This window comes from Pipistrellus hanaki, assembly GCF_964339955.1.
Source record: "Pipistrellus hanaki genome assembly, chromosome: 7".
Taxonomy (NCBI): Eukaryota; Metazoa; Chordata; class Mammalia; order Chiroptera; family Vespertilionidae; genus Pipistrellus; species Pipistrellus hanaki.
In genome coordinates this window covers 44,052,471-44,073,136 of record NC_140509.1, presented here as the reverse complement: position 1 = coordinate 44,073,136, position 20,666 = coordinate 44,052,471, and the positions used below count along the sequence as shown (strand labels likewise).

The window sequence follows — 20,666 nt, the reverse complement described above, 5'->3', positions numbered from 1 at the left end:
TGAGATTTCCCCAAACCATAGGTCATATAAGTCTTCAAAAGTGTCCATTTGGAGTGCCATTCATGTATTCAATGCTCATTTATTGAGCACCTGTGCTGTACCTGGCCATGTTGTAAGTGCTAGGGAGTAAATGATAAATGAAATACATGTTGCAGCATGAGGAGATTTAGGAGGAAAGAAGCACTAGAGATGCTTATTACGTAGCAGCACTGTCACCAGACTAATTCTGATGACATTCCAGCACGTAGCAACCAGAGCGCTGTATCATTTTTTCAAACCGTGTTGTGTTCTGAACTGCAGTAAAGCTGCTGACAAGAGAATGACGCAAAAAGGGAAAGAACTCAAACCCTAATAATTTTACTCTATGCTGAAATTATAAAGCTTTAGAGTTATTTTGTTAACAAAGTAATTAATTTAAAATAGCAAGTGACGATTTTACAGTTACGCAGGACCCATTCTTCAGAATTCATTGTCCAACAAAGCATTTATAAGAAAGTTTTTAGGAGTATAAAGTGAGGGAAATAAAGCTTAAGAGAGAACAACTACTGTTAGGAGCCTCGGGTAATGTTTCCCAGTGGGAATATACATTGTTATAAGAAAAAAACACTTACAATAAAACATTACAGAGGGGAGTGACTGAAATTATGTCCCCTCCCCTAATGTTTCCATAATGTGAAAACAACCAGTTATATCAGTCCTGATTTTTAATTGCACCTAATGAAATGGCCCAACAATCACTGACTGAATCAGCCACTTTTCAATTTGTATTAGGAGGGAAAAACTTAAGTCTGTCTTTTAGTCAGTTCTTTACACAATTTGCCGAAACCGGTTTGGCTCAGTGGATAGAGCATGGGCTTGCAGACTGAAAGGTCCTAGGTTCGATTCTGGTCAAGGGCATGTGCCTTGGTTGCGGGCACATCCCCAGTAGGGGTGTGCAAGAGGGAGCTGATCGATGTTTCTCTCTCATAGATGTTTCTGACTCTCTATCCCTCTCTCTTCCTCTCTGTGAAAAATCAATAAAATATATATTTTTAAAAAGTTCTTTACACAATTTCAGTTAATAATGTCAATAATTGGTTTAGTTCATAGATTTTACATAGGATACCTATTCATTTATCAGTTAGAAACTGTCCATTTTCTTGATTATGTGGGACTATAAATGTGTGCCAGTTGTCCTCTTGGAGAGGCAAATTGATGCAGTTGTCCACAGACACTCAGGATTATGAGGGGAGAGAAAAAAGGAGACTAGCAACTGGTGACTAAAATACAATAATGTCAATATGTATAATATAATTAGCTTCAGATGCAACCTGCCCCTTGGCCTGCCTCAGCTGTCTTTGGTTCTCTGTAATACCCTTCCCTCCAATCATCTGCCTGCCAACCAACTGCTCTTCTTGATGTTTGTGTTTACTAACTATTGGTTACAACATTCAGCATAAAAAAAATCTCCAAACTTAATCTGCATAAGATATTAAGCTTATAGAACAGATCGCTTAATAATATGGGTCCTGCACCTTCACAGGCAAGGTCTACTTATATCTGAACTTGGCTATAAAGACTTACCTTATTAAAATTTATCATCAAATTAAGGACATATTTGTCACAATAAATCATTGTAGTTTAAAACCACAGGAGCTTTTACTACCATACTGCCATGTTATTAAAAAAAAATCAGACAGCTAAAACCTGGGAATATTTATATTTATAAAAAGTAACAGAATATCTTATTAATAAATCATACTCAAACGTGTTAAATTTTGATTGATGTTATGAAAAGCAAAAAGTCTGTTTGTGATAATTAAGATGAAGGAAGATGAACAACTAGTAAACTTTTCCTCTTCAATAAAAGTAACAAAGGCATTTATCAATTTAGGTATGAAATCGGTTTAAATAAATTTAAACATTCATTTAGTGAACTATTTGTTTGGAACTTAGAGTGTGGTTTCATAGAAACATTGGGTTTAACATGAGTTTAAATTTACAAGGGAGATAAGGAAAGTATCTGAAATCTATAACACACCTGGGATATGACAAAAGCCTAATAAACAGGACTTTTCTAAGTTTAGGATCTTGCAATTTCTTAATGTTATAAAATTCTTATAAAGCTCACAGTTCATATCAAACTTCCACCTCCTTCCTTTTTTTTGAGGGGGGAATAACATTTCAAATTGAATAATTTTGCATTGCTGTACAGATTTACATTATAATTTCCCAAGTGATTTCATTTCATTTGCATTGACCCTCAGTTAAATACTACCTCCACACACAGGAGATTAAAAATCTTTTCTTAACCCATCATCAAATTTATTTCAAAAATTATTAATACACTGGAGGACTTAGCATTGGATGAAATTTCAGTGACTTACTTTGCAAGAGAAATAAGCCTTGTAAAATGCAAAGATAAGCCATTGGTGCATCTCATTTTATTCTCCAAAGCTGTTGATATTTAAACATTAGCCCCTGGTATATTTTGAGAAGTACATGTATAAACAATGCTTAGTGTGATGCCAATCACACAGAAACACCGGGCATGTATTTGATGAGTGCTTGGATCTGTGCCACAACCTTCATGGCCAGGGCTCAGCATCTGAAGAAGAAGGGACTGACGCACAAATGAAAATACTATACAAGAAACATGAATTTAGAAGGCATGGGGGGTCAGGTGGAGACCTCTCTCGTGGGAAGGCATGCCAGAATCTGGCCTTATCCACTTTTAATTCAGTTTTAGATACACATCTTGCCCTCAGTAAAGCGCGGCAAACAGGTAGCAGACAGACAGTCTCTAAGGTCAATAAAGATCAGTGAAGATCAGTAAGGTCCAGTAAACATTTACTTTGAGGCTTTTAGGTCAGGAAATTGCTTTGAGCCACTGCTATCTCAAACAGAAACAATGGTGCTTAGAGTTAGCCCTGCCAACACCGGAGGTTCATTGGCCTTCCCAGTTCTTTGGTGCACTCTCAAGATAGTATCAGTATCAGCAGTGGGTGGCTTCCTGCAGATCTCACTGCCATTTTTATACCAAGTTGGTGCTAACCTTGCGTCCTCTGCCAGGGGCTATGCTATGGGGAGTCAGTTCCTGAAGAAGGTCATTCTGGCTGAACTAGAATATCTGTAAAGCTTGTGCAGGCCTTAACTACATGTAGATATCAAGTGAGTGGGGCAGGGGCTGGTGTTGAGATAGCAGCCAATAAGAGCTTGTCAAACAGGTGTCCCGTTATGAATGAAGCTGAATTTTATAAATGACAACACCTGAAAGCCTTAATCACCAGATACCACATTTATTTAAAAAAAAAACCTACATAAAACAAACTTTTAATTACCATAATCACCAAATGAGTCAAATGTCAGTTTTATTTAAAAAGCTAGTATCCTGCTCAGCCTGCTTGGCTCTGTGGTTGAGCATCGGCCTAGGAATGAGGAAGTTATGGTTAGATACCCAGTAAAGGCACATGCCCAGGTGGTGGGCTAGATCCCCAATGGGGGCCATGCAGGAGGCAGTTATCAGTGATTCTCTCTCATTATTGATGTTTCTATTTCTCTCTTCTTCTCCCTTCCTCTCTGAAATCATTAAAAATATATTTTAAAGAGTAAAAATAAAAGCCAGTGTTTTCTGGGGAAGATACTATCCCTTATCCATCCTGCTCTAAATCCCATCCAATAGTCAACTTCCTTGTTTATTTTGATTTTACTATCTATTAGGGCTAAAGTATAATAAAATGTTTTTTAAGAGGTGGAATCTCATAATTTTCATAAAAATATAAAGTTAACATGTGTCACTGATTTTATTTAATTAATTAAAAAGAGAATTAGTGAGATTTTACTACAGGGTCAAAATTTCAGCCACACATAGGCCATCTGAAATACAGAAATGAATTTAAAAAATAGATAAGTACTCCTCAGTATCCACAGGCCCAAAGTCAATTGCATTCTACCAGCCACAACTCATCTTGCATACCTATGGACGAGTCACTTGCATTATCATCTGATTTCTACAAAATACAAAATTCTAGAATAGTTCAAAGATAAGGAATGGTGCACAAACCCTAATGGGTGCCCCAGAGAGGGCACCTGACATTTTTAAAAACATTTTTAAAGATTTGAGAACAATTTTCATAACAGAGGCATATGTCTCTTTAAATGATTAATCTCAAATTCAGAAGCAGTATGAGACAGAGATGCTTGGAATGATTTTATTTCTCTAGTAGGAAGATGTATACTGTCTTGGACTAAAGTACATTTTCTGTCAACATAATGGCTGACAGATTTAGTTCTGAAGTCAGATTCATAGACTCTTATTTATTAACTGTGTGACCTCAGAGAAGTTACTGTACTTCATGTTTATGTGCCTATATAATTATCATCAAAATAGTACTAGTATGTAAATTTGCTAATGGGGGTTTCTATATTAATTTTAATAAAATATTTTTATGACTCTATTGTTATTTCTTTTGTTGGCTTTTTGTTATATCTTTAATTTTTTTTTTTTTGCTTTAGGATGTGTTATGTATCTTTATTTTATCACACTCTACCTGCATGACTATATAATATGAAAAATATATTTTATTTCCATGTAGCCTCAGTTCCTATTGATCTTCATTTTTTTGTGTAGACATGTATTTTATATCTAGTATGGTTTTTCTTGTGCCTTAAAGGCTACTATATATATATATATATATATTATATATATATATTATATATATATTATATATAGTGCTTATGAAGAATTCTTTCAATTTTGGTATATTTGAAAAAGTCAATTTTATCCTTACTTTTTGGAAGATTATTTTTGCAGAATATAGAATTCTAGATTGACAGTTCTATTATCTTTATTTCAAGTTACTGATCTTTTCTTCTAAAATGCATGTTATGATATAATTCAGTGTATTTTCTTCAATTCAGATATTATATTTCTAAGAGTTTAATTTGTATCTTTATATAGTTCACATCTTTTTGAAAATATGGAATATATGTATACATTTAATATATATTAAAACATTTATGATAACTTTTTAATGGTTTTGTCTGCTAATTTTACATTTATATCAGTTCTCAGTTTGCATCAAATGATTGATTTATTACTTCATTATGGACAATGTTTTCCTGTGTCTTTTCGTGTTTGCCATTTATTTGCCTTTTTTTTTTTATTGAGTGCCAGACATTGTGAATTTTGCATTGTTGGGTGATATTTTTATTTTCTTATAAACATTCATAAACTATATTGTGGGTCATGGTTAAATTAACCACTTGATTCTTTCAGACTCTATTTTTAAGATTTGTACCACAGCAGTGTTAATCTAGTGTTTTCCCTCTTCTGAGGCAAGATCCCTGTGAGTACTCCACTAAGTGTGAATTGTGAGAATTTATCAGTCTGGCTGGTAAGACCAAGCACTATTCCTGACCCAGCTTTGCACAAGGTAATCCTTTTGGGTAGCTCTTTTTTACAGCTTCACATTCATGATAGTTGCTTCACATTCATGATGCAATAAGCACTTGACCGAATGACTAAGTATTACATAAACAGTGTTCTCTTTCTGTAAAGTTCTCCCTCCACTTCTGTCCCGTGTATTCCACACACTTCAATCTCACCAGACTCTCATCTTAACCTCCTTAGTTCAGAAAGTATGTGGGGCTCTGGTTAGCTTCTCCTCTATGCTAAAGCCTAAAAACTATATTAGAAAATAAGCTGCCTTAAACATCAGGCTGGCCTCTTTATTTCTTATCTCTCATGCATTACTGCCCATTGTGGCCTTATATCCAATGGTTTAGAATCATGTGAGGGTCATGAAAAATTATCAACTTAAAAATTAGCCTGCTGTATTTGGTCAAACAATTAATTAACTTACCCGTAATGCCTTGATATTTTTTCTTCAAAATATGCATTTTTCCAACTTAAATCTCCTTTCTTCAAATGAGTCATTAAAAAATGTTCAAGCTTTTAATGGAATTCATAAAAATAATTAAAACGAGCATATATAAAGAATAAAATCAGAACCACCAGAGAAACAGGAGAAACATTTTGGCAAAAACAATAGAGAAAAAAATCACACATATGATCTGCTCACAGAGCACTTCCCAAATAGCACCAAAGAAGCACAGATATATTTTTAAAGATTAGGACCAACAATAAATTAAGCAATAAAAAGAAGGAGGAGGAGGAGGAGGAGAAGGAGGGGGAGAAGTAGGAGGGGAAGGGGGGAAGAGGAGGAGGGAGGAAAGGGGAGAGGGAAGGGGAAGAGGAGAAGGAGAAGGAGGAAGAGCAGGAGGAGGAAGAGGAGGAGGTGTGGAGGAAGAAGAGGAAGCCTGTGGAATAAAATTTCTTTCTTTCTTTGCTCAGCCTTATACTTTCAGCATTGTAGTTAGCTGATCTTTTTTCAGATGTTTTTCTTTTATATATTTAGTATGTAGATGCATATTTACAGACTTATTTGTTGAAATGATGCTGACACATTTTTAAACTCTATTCCATTATTCTGTTTTTTAGAATATTATTTTTCTTTATTTGTCAGAAATTCCTGATTATTGGTTGTTTTCCATTGTTTGCAGAAATTGGACAAAAACATGGCCTAGTATCTTTTTTTTTCTTTTCTTTTTTTTTTTTTTTTTTTTTGCCTGGTGTTGTCTAAAAATCTGATAATTTTTAGGTTTCTTCATTCTTTCAATATATTTTATTTAGATCCTATTGGATGGGGAATATACATTTTATGCTTTTAAAAATGTACATCTTAGTGGGGTAATAAATGAGCATTATAAGTGGTACACTAAAATAGTACAAAGAGCCAATAGAGATATTATGATAGGCCAGATTTCCTATAAAAAATGAAAAATAAGAGAAAATAAAGAATTGGATTACATGAAATTTGATCATAATCAACTTTTACCACTCTATACCTGTTATTTAAGTCAGTTTTCTTAAATTTCTGAGATTAGTGTGTCAATAAAGTGAGAATACCTATATTTTATAGAACTGTTTTAAGGGTTAACTGAATTAATTTATAGATTCCAGTATGTAGTAGGTACGACATTATATTAGTTACTTTCATACTAACTAGGGGGGGTTAGAGACTTCATATAAAATTGGAGCTATGCCTAAAAAGGAAGTGCAGTTGATCATGTTAAAATAATATGCAGTAGGTAATCTAGAAAAAGGTATGTGTGAATAAAATAATAGATGAAGGAAAGTGCTGGGCAGATCCAATAGCACAAAGCTCAGATTACTGGGAAGAATCATATAATAGGAAAGTCCTGAAAGAAAAGTCTGAAATAGAAAGCTGAAGCACATGAAAAAAATTCTTAAGTGCCAGTATTATATATGAATGTATTAAGTTAGCAAATCCGAACTAGTGAATATTTTAAGCCAGCGTCATTGCATAAGTAACTACAGAGAAAAAGGGCTAGACATATTGGCTTCCAGCTATGTTTCCTGTTATAATAAAAAGTGTACCTGTGGTTAGGCTTCTATTTGCATATTCTATATAGTTTTAAAAAAGAACCACATCTTTTGGTAGTAATATTATATACAACTATAATATATGTATAAACAGGTGAAAAAAATACACTCAAATGTGTCTTTGGACACAAGTGGCATACTTTTTAGTTTACATATAAATATGCAGATTAGTGCCTAGCACAATGTCACTATTTAATAATAAAATTTTGAGCAAAAAAAATATATTAATTAAAGATATTTTCAAGTACCATTTAGTTCCAAATTCATTTTCTATTAAAAAATAAGTAGTTAGCACACAAAATCTAGCTAGCTATGTGCAAATTCAACATATGATTATTGATTTCTCTTTGACAAAATTTTTGGCTTAAATTTTTTTTAATATTATTTTAGAGAACTGTGTATTATAGAAGAAAAAGTCCTAACAATTTCTACATCCCTCACCTTTACACATTATGAAAACAAAATCTCTTTAACAATATGCTCTAATAACAAATAGCATATAAATTACTATGATAGCTGAGGTAAAAAAAAAGACAAAATAGAAATTAATAGAATTTAGTGGTTTCTAAGCATAAAGAATTTTACTTACATGAATCCCATTACATTTCATAATATTCCTATATTTTAGGTATTAATAACTCAATTTCTTAGACAGCTTAGACTAACTCAAGCTTAGACAACTTAACATCTGAAAAGTAAAAATAGTGGGTGTTTGACTGACTCAAAATGATATATTAGTTTTTAACGAGCCATGCTGTCTCATAAAATTTTACCTAATGCCAATATTACATGTATACCTTGCCAATGTACCAAAATTAAAATACTTACCTGAGATATCTAAGGGAATGGTCCACAAATGTAACAGTCAGGCAAGTGACACAAAGTTTTGGGCAGTAGAGACAAGTAAATAGAAGTCTCAAATATATTAATTTTGATATCTAAGCCTTCCTGTATGTTGATAATTCATATCAAGTGATAAAGTTGGAGCCCAAATGACCCTATAAGATGTTATGTTGTTCATTCACAACAAGCACTTGTTACCTTACTGGGTTTTACCTGTGAGTTTTATTTAAAAAAAAATAATATATTTATATTGCTTTTAGAGAGGAAGGGAGAGGGAGAGAGACATAGAAACATCACTGATGAGAAATAATCACTGATTGGCTGCCTCTTGCATGCTCCACACTGGAGATTGAGCCTGCAATTTGGGCATGTACCTGACCTAGAATCAAACGGTGACTTCCTGGTTCATAGGTCAACACTCAGCCATTGAGCCATACTGACTGGTCAGTTTTCTTTCTTAACCACAGCTAGACATGTGTATTTTGATTTAGATGCACAAGCCATACCTCCTAAAAATTAAATCCATAAATGATAAGTAATTCAGAAGAGCTTTTAGCATTCTGTAAGTAAAAAGCATCACTCTTCTGTCTATGTGGTAGATGCCCAATGATGCTAGGGGAGAAAAGAAACAGATACTGCTTTTTACTTGAACTGATGGAACGTTTGAGAGTCATTTGTTTTATAGATGAATTAGAACAATATCATGCTGTGGTCTCTTAAAAATAAACTTAATATGTACTTTGGGAAATAAAAAAAAAACACAGACACAACAAAATATTTTTCTGCTGACATATAATTCCACAAAAGTTAACCCAAAGGAGAGTAACAGAGTTGTCAAATGACATTTGAATGCAAAGGGAAATTGTATATTGGTGGGCTTTTTAATTTCTAGTCCAAGAAAGCATTTCTGATGAAACAATAGTTCAGAGAACACATCCAAATGCTTAACACATATGTAAGTATATGTTATGCGTTGATGAATGGTCAAACTACCTCATATCTGGATATTTGGTCTCTATGATCTACATGGGAAGAAGTTTTACTTTAATTAAATGAATACATGGTGGTCAGGTACTGAAGTTGAGTCAGGATCTTGTGTAAATACAGATACACACACACAGAGAGAGAGAGAGAAAGAGAGAGAGAGAGAGAGAGAGAGAGAGAGAGAGAGAGAGAGAGAGAGAGAGAGAGAGAGAGATATGCAAACAACTCCATGAAATTCCAATGAGGTGCATTATGTACAGGATAAAAACAGCATGAGTGGCAACACTGAAATGAAAACAATTATAATGCCTACGAGAACCGACATATAGTGAGCTAAACTTCCTGTAGCAATGTATATTAATAGGAATTGTTACAGAACCACTAGGTCTACTGTGTCATCTGTAAGCTACAGAAGCTGAAAATTCTAGACTCTAGAATCTAGAGCATTAAAGGTTACAACACAGAATGTTTTTAATATTTGTTACTCCTAAAACCAATTAAATACACAAACATTAATATACTACATGTGAATTAGCAGAAATAAACGCTATGACTTTGTACAGTATCCTTCATCTCATGTGAATTAGCAGAAATAAACACTATGACTTTGTACAGTATCCCTCATCTCATAATAGATAATTATATAATTTACAACTATAACAATAAAAGCAAGAATAAGAAATATAATAGATATGGATATAGAGATATAGCTACATAGTAATCTTTTTACCATCATTACAGTATTAGATTCATAATAACAAGTCAAACCAGCACTTAAATTCTTTTTGATAGTAATTATTCCCAAAAAAAACAATAGATCAAGCCAGCATACAATTATTAATTATATACAAACTCAAGAGGATTTCTCAGAATTTGTGTTCTTAGAAAGTTAATTTATAACTCATGATTTTATGTGCAGGCTTCAGATAACTGAGAAGTGCTCTATTGAAGAAGAACTATAGAATATAGTATTTGTTTTCGCTGATTATTATGAGGTCTTTCAGGTAGCTAGATAAATAAATAAGATCACTGCCTATTAATGAGTAATGAATTGCTACTTATCAGCTTAACTGATATAATTATTTATATAAAAAAGCCACATAAATTTTCATTATACAAAGGAAATCAGGTAATTTCAAAAGACTTCAGAGTTATAGATTATTTTAATGAAGGAAGAGTAAAGACAGAGGGAAATAGATTTTTATTTTTTTATTTTTTATTTTTTTTAATATATTTTATTGATTTTTTACAGAGAGGAAGGGAGAGAGAAAGAGAGCTAGAATGAGAGAGATACATCGACCAGTTGCCTCTTGCACTGGGGATGTGCCCACAACCAATGTACATGCCCTTGACCGGAATCGAACCCGGGACCTTTCAGTCCACAGACCGACACTCTACCGCTGAGCCAAACCGGTTTCAGCGGGAGATAGATTTTTAAAAAAATTCCTGGCATTATAAGAGCTCAAAAATTGTTTTATTATATTAAAAAATAGATGTGTAGACCCCTGAATGAAAAACATGGCAGCCAAAACCGGTTTGGCTCAATGGATAGAGCGTTGGATTGGTGACTGAAGGGTCCCGGGTTTGATTCCAGTCAAGGGCATGTACCTTGGTTGCGGGCATAGAGGCAGCTGATTGATGACTTTCTCTCATCGATGTTTCTAACTATCTCTCTCCCTCTCTGTACAAAATCAATAAAATATATTTTTTTAAAAAGAAAGAAAAACATGGCAGAGCATCGATTGCAAAAATGGCCCCAATTCTTTATGTATCCCCAACCATAGGTAGAATCTGTTTCCCTGCCCCTTGAATGTGGGCTGTCCTTGTGGCTTGCTTGTCTGATAAAGTGTGGCAGAAAGGATGCTGTGTGAGTTCTGAGCTTAGGTCTCTGAGAGCCCTGCAGCTTCTGTAGTCACTCACCTGCTGCAATGTGAGAAATCCTAGGCTACCCTGTGCCTACCATAGGCCAGGAAAATGTGCTGAGCTCAGAAGGGTTTTCTGGAGTTCATTTTTACCAGGAAAGTACTCAGATTTTATAAGGCATGAGGGACTCAGTAACTGGAGATTTCAGAACTGCCTAAAGAAGGATGAAGTCAACACAGGAAGTCAAAGCACAGTACATGACATGCTGGACTGTATTTATTAACAACTAAACACGTTTTTATTGGCTAATGGAATTCATGTCATCTAGTCTAGTAACAGAAAGATGCCTGTCTAATTAAATTGAAGATATATTCAAAATTAGGCATTTTAAACAAATTTATAAAGAAACAGAATAAATGTACAGCCAAATTTTTTAACAAATGAACAACATGAGCAGTGTAATTTAAAAATGCGTAAATTGGGATAATTCAAACATCTGAATGTTGCTTTTTTATGATGCAGTTTTAGGTTTTTAGGTACTCATCAAAATGATAGCATAGATAATACCATCAAATACTTCTTGCATGCATCACTGAATTCCTGCATTACAGAAACTAAACAAAATATGACCCAGCACTTTTGTAACAAAATGGTGCCACTTTAAAAAGTAGATAACAGAGAAAAAACAAATACTAGATATTTATTTTAACCACATTATCCAAGGATAACTGCTAAAATTTAAGCATCTATTATGTCTTTTTTATTGTTTTATTTAACACAGTATTTAAACTCTAAAGTGCAATGTCTCTATGAAAAAATATTCTCATATAGTTGCTGGAGAGCAAATTGGCACTAACTTTAGAAAGGGAAATTTGGCAATACATATATAAAATGTAAATATGTATACCTTTTGATTCAGAAATTCTGGAAATATATCTTAATAAAACAATGACAAAATAAGTTACAGGGATCCCATTATCTAAATAATAATTTTTAAAGCATGCATATCTGACTAGAAAGCATTGCCAGATACTCCGTAGTCCAATCAAATATTGGACTATCAGAATAATGTGGGAAAAAGTAATGAGATTTTCATGTTATGATGTATCATGTAAAACACTTAATACAGGAGTTTCTTTTTAGATGTTTTATTTTTTTAATATATTCTTATTGATTTCAGAGAGGAAGGGAGAGGGAGAGATAAAAACATCAATGATGAGAAATACCGATTAGATTGGCTGTCTCTCACATGCCCCTACCAGGGATCAAGCCCACAACCCAGGCATGTGCCCTTGATGCAAATCAAACCCGGGACCCTTCAGTCCACAGGTCAACCCTCTATCCACTGAGACAAACTGGCTAGGGCTAGATTTATTTTTTTCATTTAATAATACTCCTACCATAGGCTAAACACTTCAGAAGTAATAATTCATTCAATCTTAAATCTTCCTAATACACACGTGAAGTGGGTACTATTGTCTTTCCTACTGTATCAATAAACACACTAAAGAATGGACAAGTTAAATGATTTCCTGAGGTGAGACAACTACTGAAGAGAAGACATGCAAACCCAGCCGATTTACTCCAGAGTGGCTAATTTTAATATGCTATTATGTTATGTTGCTGTATATTCATCTGTGCATAAATGTGTACATGCATATCCATGCATATAACTTCTTCATGTGCTTGTTTAAACTCATACTTAATATATGTACATACATACTTATAACCATTTTTAAATATGTTGTAACGTTTTAGGCAATTTATTTTAATCTAAATTAAGCTACATTCCTAAACTTTGTGTTCCTGAATACTATTAGAATCTATTAAATAAAAATTAAAAGGCTATAGAAAGTGGGTTACTAAGATAATAACTTATAATGCAAACAGATTCTATTGCCCTTTCCAACATGTGACATTATCTTTTATACTGAAAGAATTTTATAGAACATTTCACTAGAGTGAAAGCATGAAAGAGAAGAGGTAAAATAACATTGATGTTCATAGAATCTCATATGCAGTATACCCAATATTTTTGCATATAGTCTCAAGTAACACTCCTTATAAAACTCTTTGAGTTATTATCATCCTTACTTTAAAATGAAAGGAATTAAGATTGAAACAGATTCCTTTGTCTGGTCACACACACACAAATAGACAAGAACTTGCTGGCCCTAAATTTCATGTTCAGTTTCACCTTTTGTGTTTTTCAGTTCAAGCCTTACAATTCTCACCATCTGACTGAAAGTTGAGATGAGATCCAGAATTTTCCAAAGTGCCTCACTGAAGAGAAATTGTTTTCCACCAAAAAAATGTTGCCGTTTTCAACTCTAAAGGAAAGAGTGGCTGATATTCTAAACACCACATGCGTGTTCCCCCTTCCTCCCAGCATTATAACTGGTACACATTTATTCTTTGGGAAAATATTGTATTTAATGGGAATGACTCAAATGCTTTCTGTGATTGTTCCAGTATGTTTAACCAAACCAAAGAAAGCATTACTGTAAACTGCTCTTATTAAGGCAACACGTTTTAAAATAAAAACGGATGCTATTTTTCTCCTTTATTCTCAACCGAAAGGTAGCTCCCTGAAGGCAGCAGCGGTGACTAACCAAGAAAAAAATGATGTAGTTTAAACTGGACCATGGATTGGTTAAGCATACATGTTCTATAATAGTAATTAACTTTTCAACATGTTAAATATCACATGTTTTCTTCTGCCAACTTATAGAAGTAATCTCTTTGTGTATCAATGATATTTTATTTTTTAAATATATATTTTATTGACTTTTTACAGAGAAGAAGGGAGAGGGACAGAAAGTTAGAAATGTTGATGAAAGAAAAATCATCAACCAGCTGCCTCCTGCACACCCCCACCGGGGATGTGCCCACAACCAATGTACATGCCCTTGACGGGAATCGAACCTGGGACCTTTCAATCTGCAGACTGATGCTCTATCCACTGAGCCAAACTGGTTTTGGCTTCAATGATATTTTAACTAACTTATTTGATCAAAAGCAATTGTCCAGACAGTCAATATAAAATATCAGTGAAATCGCTGAGTTCAATTTGAAATAGTTTTTAATTCCAATAACTCACACATTATCTCTCATCTCTTTTTACTCTGATTACCTAAATTTTAATGCAATTGATGATTTGCTATTATGATGATTTTAGAAACTATATTTGATTTTTGCCATGCAGTATGCATTAGCAACTGGAGATTTAATGGTAGGCTTCAGTATGGGAGGATGTTGAAACTTCGTTACATTATGACCTTAGATCAGGTAGAGCCAGGATTGCATCTAAAACAGGATTGGCTAGTATATCAGGAATAATATTAGTCAATGAAATATGATGATTCTCTTAGTTAAAAAGAATGTACCTTTTATTTCTGGTCATTAAGTATCAATAGTTCCTTGAGCTATCAGTAATGAAACATTTATTTTGTGCTCTAGATATGAGATAAATCCAATTAAAAGCCATATTATGCAGTTGCATTTTAAAGGTCTGAGTGTCCAAACACTCTACAAATTTAATTGCATAGACATCCTACCCTCTTAATCTTCATATAATGGCATATTTGATGTTAAAAATCTTTAAATTTAAGGTTCTGTAGAATTGGATTTGGATTAAAATAAGAGAGGAGATGGTAATTACCCAACTTGCAACTAAAAACATGAAATTATAAGGTTGAATATGAATTAGGGAGAAAAAAATTCTTAGGCTAATGAAGGGGTTTATTTGTAAACACGGATCTGGAAAAAATATTAGCGTTTAGCTAAATAAACAGAATTTAATGTTCTTTAAACTCTGGGAAACTGAGATCTTTGGTAAGTATTCCAGGTCCCCCCCCCCCCCGCCCCTTATGGATATTAGACAGGTTAGCACTTTCTAGACCTCTTGTAATTGGGTGAGGCCATGTAATAACAGTTCTGGGCAATGAGTTTCTACTCTTACCTCCAGACTGGAGCATTCAATTCCTTGTAGAAGTTCTCCAAACTGTATTTTTATTGTGACGCAGAGGCTGGGAACAAAGGAAAGGGTTACATAGGAGGTATACCTATAGGGCTGTGTGGAAGAGTTAGTCTTAATATCCTGGGAAAGACATGAAGCATAAACATGCAGAGTATTATCTTAAAACACTAATAGTTAGTGGCTGTTTACCATTGCAACATTAGCTATCCTATCTTGATCTATACATAAATTGGTACCTGGAAATTAGGTTCAACTATACAAAAACCTAAGTTATATGTCATTGGCTTACAGCCAGGCTATAGGTGGTAGAGAGACTACCATTGAATGGCTGAATAGTGAATAATCATGTTATTGTATTATGCAGTGGCAAAACATTTGGTAAAGCTGTTGCCTATAATAACTTGCAAGGCAGGTAATTCATCTCATGATAAATATGATCACACACTGTACACACACACAAATATAATGATACATTATTGGAGAAGAGATGGGAAAACAGAAGGCAAGTGGTATGTGTTGGTAAATGTCGGTGGCACTGACAAAGTGTTGTAAGAATGATGAGAGGTCATAAAAAAAATCACCTGGTCAGCAAGCAAGCAAGAAAGAAAACAGCGTTCAGAAATTCCAATTTTATAGTTTTTTTTTATTTTTTTAAGCAATTACTTCTCATACCAACCCAGTAAAATGCAATGGAAATGGTCATTGAGCAACAAAAACCTATTAGAACTCACCGCATGGCAAAGATCAAATAAAGAGTATGGCTGTCACACCCACTATTAAACCTCTGAATGAATTAATGTAGCACCCAGTAAATCTTTTCAGTTGGAAAAATAGCTCAGAGAAAAGAGATTGATTTCCTAGAAGCATGCTGAGAAAGCTGCCCAGTCCTTCCAGGGAACACGTTCTCCAATGCCCACTTCAGAGGAGCCACAGAGGTTCATGAAAATGAAAGTGCTTTTCAGAGGGAAGAACTGAAGGCAAAGAACAACGGAGGGGAGGCCTTCCCAGGGAACAAAAAGAAGCCTACCTCCCTTCCTGCAAGATAGTGTACCCTCATTCTTCTGCAGAGCTCAATTTCAGAATTGTTAAGGTACAATGACTCCTTTCCTTTTCACCAACAAAAAATATGGTTATCCTGTCCCTGTTTTATTATACATTGCATTTTTATTTCATAGATTTTCAAACCAAAACTAATCCTTTTAGTTTATAAAGTTCCAATTAAAATGAATCACATTTGAGTTTGATACAGAAACCGTCATGCATCTCCCAAAGATTCTGAATTTTTATCTTAACCCTGTGAACCTGGGAACTTTGGATATCTCCCTTAGGGATAGCTGAGTAATTTATGTGATTATGAAGATAATGGGATATTTTGTAACCAGAAGAGTGGAGTTAGCCAGTAATTATTGCTGCTTATCAAACTGTTTTCCACTTAGCTTCCTTTCTTAGAACATGACATCATTGAGCTTCTTGGCTTCCTAAGTATTGATAGGCCCATGGAACTATATCTCATGACATATAGGGTTTGCTTCATACTTTTTTACAAAGCACAGTAACTTTGGCCCTGTCCTATTTGTGTCTCCTTACTTAGATGCAATTTGTTCTTCCTACAGTTAAATAAAAGTTATGACATGAACATCAATCCATTTGGGAAAGGAGATCAAATCCTTTTCTCTTTTTTCCAGGAATTTGAAGCTGTCTTTCTTCACTTGTCAGCTATACTTCTGTTTCAATTAAGTAATATGATAGGTTTTTGTTTGCAGATACAGACACTACTATTTTCTGGAAATTACGATGACTATGTCATACAGTCTAACATGTGATCATATTTTTATGTTTTTAATTATTTCAGAGGAAGGGAGAAGAAGAGATAGAAACATCAATGATGAGAGCAAATCATTAACCAGCTGCCTCCTTCATGCCCCCTCCTGGGGATTGAGCCCACAATCTGGGCATGTGCCCTGATGGGGAATTCAACCATGACCTCCTGGTTGATAGGTTGATGCTCACCACTGAGCAACACCAGCCAGACAACATGTGAATGTTTTTTTTGTTTGTTTGTTTGTTTTGTTTTGTTTTGTTTTGTTTTAGTCCAACTAAAAGTGTAGTTGAAGAGATTGTAGGGTGACATAATTCATCTTGGAGAGTTATCACCCTACTAGTAAAAATTTTAAGAAATAAGAGCAAGAAAGAATAAATGGATAAAATAGGTTTCAGAAGGAAATAGACTTCAGAATGTCAGATTAAGATATGGACTCAGTCAAAGACATAATGTAAAGGCCATAAAACTTTGTCTGAATTGGTTTATATGACATAAAGACAAGCAAAATTAGGTCATAAGAGTAGGATTTGTGTGCTAGAAAAGTACATAAAAACAGGTTAACTACATGCTTCAAATCTAAGCCACGTGGCCAAGTACTTCATCCTTACACAGTTTGCACTCCTCAGCACTCAATTTTTTTCTGGAATTACAGTGAGTGGCCCACTTGCATCGTGTATGGAATTAATATTTCTTGGTCAAAAGTGAGATGGTTAATGAATAGGACAAGAAAGAATTCAGAGGTTATATTCTTAGGATCATTGTTTCAACCTTCTCCCCACACTCCATTTCCTGGTTGATGGTGGCAAAAATATTACTGAAACAATAAAATCTTATTTAGGGATAGTATCAATTTGGGGAATATCACTTAATATATGTCCTCTTTTAGCATAATTGCTCATATGGATAGATATCATTGATAGCTAAATGATTAATAAAGTGGAAGGGAAAAGGAAGGCAGAGAGAGACAGAAAGAGATAAAGAAGACAGGGGAGGAGAAATTTACAAAGTAGAAATTCTATTTGGTCCCAACAAACAAACAAACAACAAAAAAAAATATAACAAGAGGGTGCAAAAATCTATTATGAAAGACAAGAAGCAGGTAGAAGCAGATATACCAACTACATGCAATACCATTCTTGAACTTAAACTTAAAAAAATGTAGGTTTGTGTGTGTGGTGTGTGTGTGTGTGTGTGTGTGTGTGTGTGTGTGTGGCAATTGATGAGATTTAGAATTTTAAATAGCTCAGATGTAAATTAAAAGAATTTTCAAAGTCAGCTGATTTCAGTTATAAAAAAATAAGTTGCAATTTATGTTATTGGTACCTTACACTAAATCTCTGAGTCTGTGTATAAATTTCCAATTTATATTAATACGAGGGGAAGTGGGGAAGGGGTGGTGGTATCCTTCAGCCCAGCCTGTACCTTCTCCAATCTGGGACCCCTCAAGGGATGTCCACCTGCTTGTTTAGGCCCAATCTGGGATCAGGTTTAAGCAGGCAGTTGGACATCACTCTCATAATCCAGGACTGCTGGCTCCCAACTGCTCACTTGCCTGCCTTCCTGATTGCCCCTAACAGCTTCTGCCTGCCAGCCTGATAAACCCCTAATCACTCCTATGCCAGCCTGATTGATGTCTAACTGCTCCCCTGCCAGCCTGTTTGCCCCCAAATTCCCTCCTCTGCTGGCCTCCTTAACTGCCCTCCTTTGCAGGGTTGATCACCCCCCAGCTGCCCTCCCTTGCAGAACTGGTGCCTCCCAACTGCCCTCCCTTGCAGGTCTGGTCCTTCCCAACTGCCCTCCCCTGCTGGCCATCTTGTGGTGGCCATCATGTGTCCACATGGGGGCAGGATCTTTGACTACATGGGGGCAGTCATCTTGTGTGTTGGAGTGATTGTCAATCTGCATATTATTCTTTTATTAAATAGGTAGGATTGCACATTTTACACAATTTTACACATTAGCTTATTACTTTTGCATTAATCATCTCCTCTTTTTATGGGAAGAAGAGTGACATAAGAGACACTCAAAACCATGTTTCCTTATGTTCAGTCCATTGCTTCATTCAATAATCTTACAAATTATGAGGAGCTACAAAGTTTAAGCAAAATTATAATACGTAATCTTATACTACCCTTGAACTACAATATTCAACAATACTAGGGAGAAATATGCTCATTTTGTAGTTCAATTAAGTATGGGGCCAAACATTGATAGGATCTCTCTGATCTACACACTTTAAAATTATTTAAGAAAATTAGTGTGTATCCATAGTATAAGGGAAACATTTTTGTCTTGATATGATAGAGGGAGGATATTCTGTGTACAGTGTCAGGGAATTCACTAGCAGGCTCATCCATCTTCTCTATTTTTTCCTACACCACCCCCCACCACTTTGCCTGCTTCTCAGTAAGCAGCTTGTATATATGAACAAAGCCATTCTGGTGGCTGATAATGAAGAAAACAGAGATGTACAACATGGTTTATATGACTTGTCAGTCATTACATGAAAACATATTTCTGCTTTTAAATAAAATTAAACAATTTGCACATGACAAAGTTTTCTTCACTTTCATATGGAAATGTTACAAAGACATTCTTTATGTAAGCCTTGTAATTTCTCTTCCTATCTCATATTTACAGTACCTTCTTCTTTTTTTTTTCTCTCTCTCTCTTTTGTCCAGAACCTCTCCACAAATATTCATAGCAGCTGCTGACACCATTTCTCCCATGAGAATGTTCATGATTTCCTTATATCTAGTAAGAAGTTTCAAGGAAACAGTTCAGTCAACAGAACTTCCCAAGGAACTGAGAAACAATAACTTGGGAAGGGTATTCATTCCTTGATATCTGAAAAATCTATTTCATTAATATGAAATGCTAAGGGTGCAAATTAGCCTACTCTTGTAATTTGGTCCTCGGCCCATTAATGTAAGCTCAGGAGAGAGCAATGTTTGGCCATATTAAAAAATATGGGGGAAAAAAGCTATTGAAGCTTAAATCGCAAGGCAAAACAAACAAAGAAAGTATTAGGTAGTTTTCCCTTTTAATTTTGCTGATGAAACAATTCTTGAACATTATCCCCATGATGGTTTGCAGTGCTATTAGGAAATCTAATTAGCTATTTAGGGCTGCATTTGCAAAGAAATGGTTTACTTAATAAAGAAAAGTAAATAATTGACAATGTGTATTTTCAATTTGTGGCAAGAAACCTGTGGATTCTATATTTAAAAGAAAATGCATCTGTGCTGTTAATAATAAAATTATAATGTGATACCAGAAGAAAATGTAATAGTAACAATCTTTTTATTATTTTGTTGGAAATATGTATATCTACTTTTTTATATAAATATTCAGAAACTTAAATGAAAAAAAACTTTGTAAGAAAATTATTTATCCAATATGTTGCCATTAATTATTGTGTCCTCCTTTACATTCATTGAGACATCTAATATTTTTATTGAACTCCTAAAATTAAATTTTTAGAAACTTTATTTTTGTTAGTCATTTTGAATTTACCTTGTATTAATAAACCATGACTAATTCTGGATAAAATATATCTTTCATATATAGGCTTTATAAATACAAAGAAGTTTTCTTAAGTCAGAAAATTATATATTTTGATTTTAAATAAATTTATAATTTTGCAGGTGTCTGTGTGAGAGAGCTCACTCATCTCATTTCTGTATTGTATTCCTGTATTCCTATAATAATTGTAACTTTATAATGGG

General features: G+C 34.3%; 1 protein-coding gene across 1 annotated transcript in view; it reads right to left on the bottom strand.

Moving 5' to 3' along the window:
• Positions 1–20,666, bottom strand: part of LOC311625610 (uncharacterized protein) — a 202,268-nt gene that overhangs the window by 167,703 nt on the left and 13,899 nt on the right. Inside the window, exon 2 of the mRNA XM_084890117.1 lies at positions 15,099–15,165. Within this exon, the coding sequence (XP_084746243.1) occupies positions 15,099–15,165 (67 nt within the window). The remainder of the gene's footprint in view (positions 1–15,098; positions 15,166–20,666) is intronic.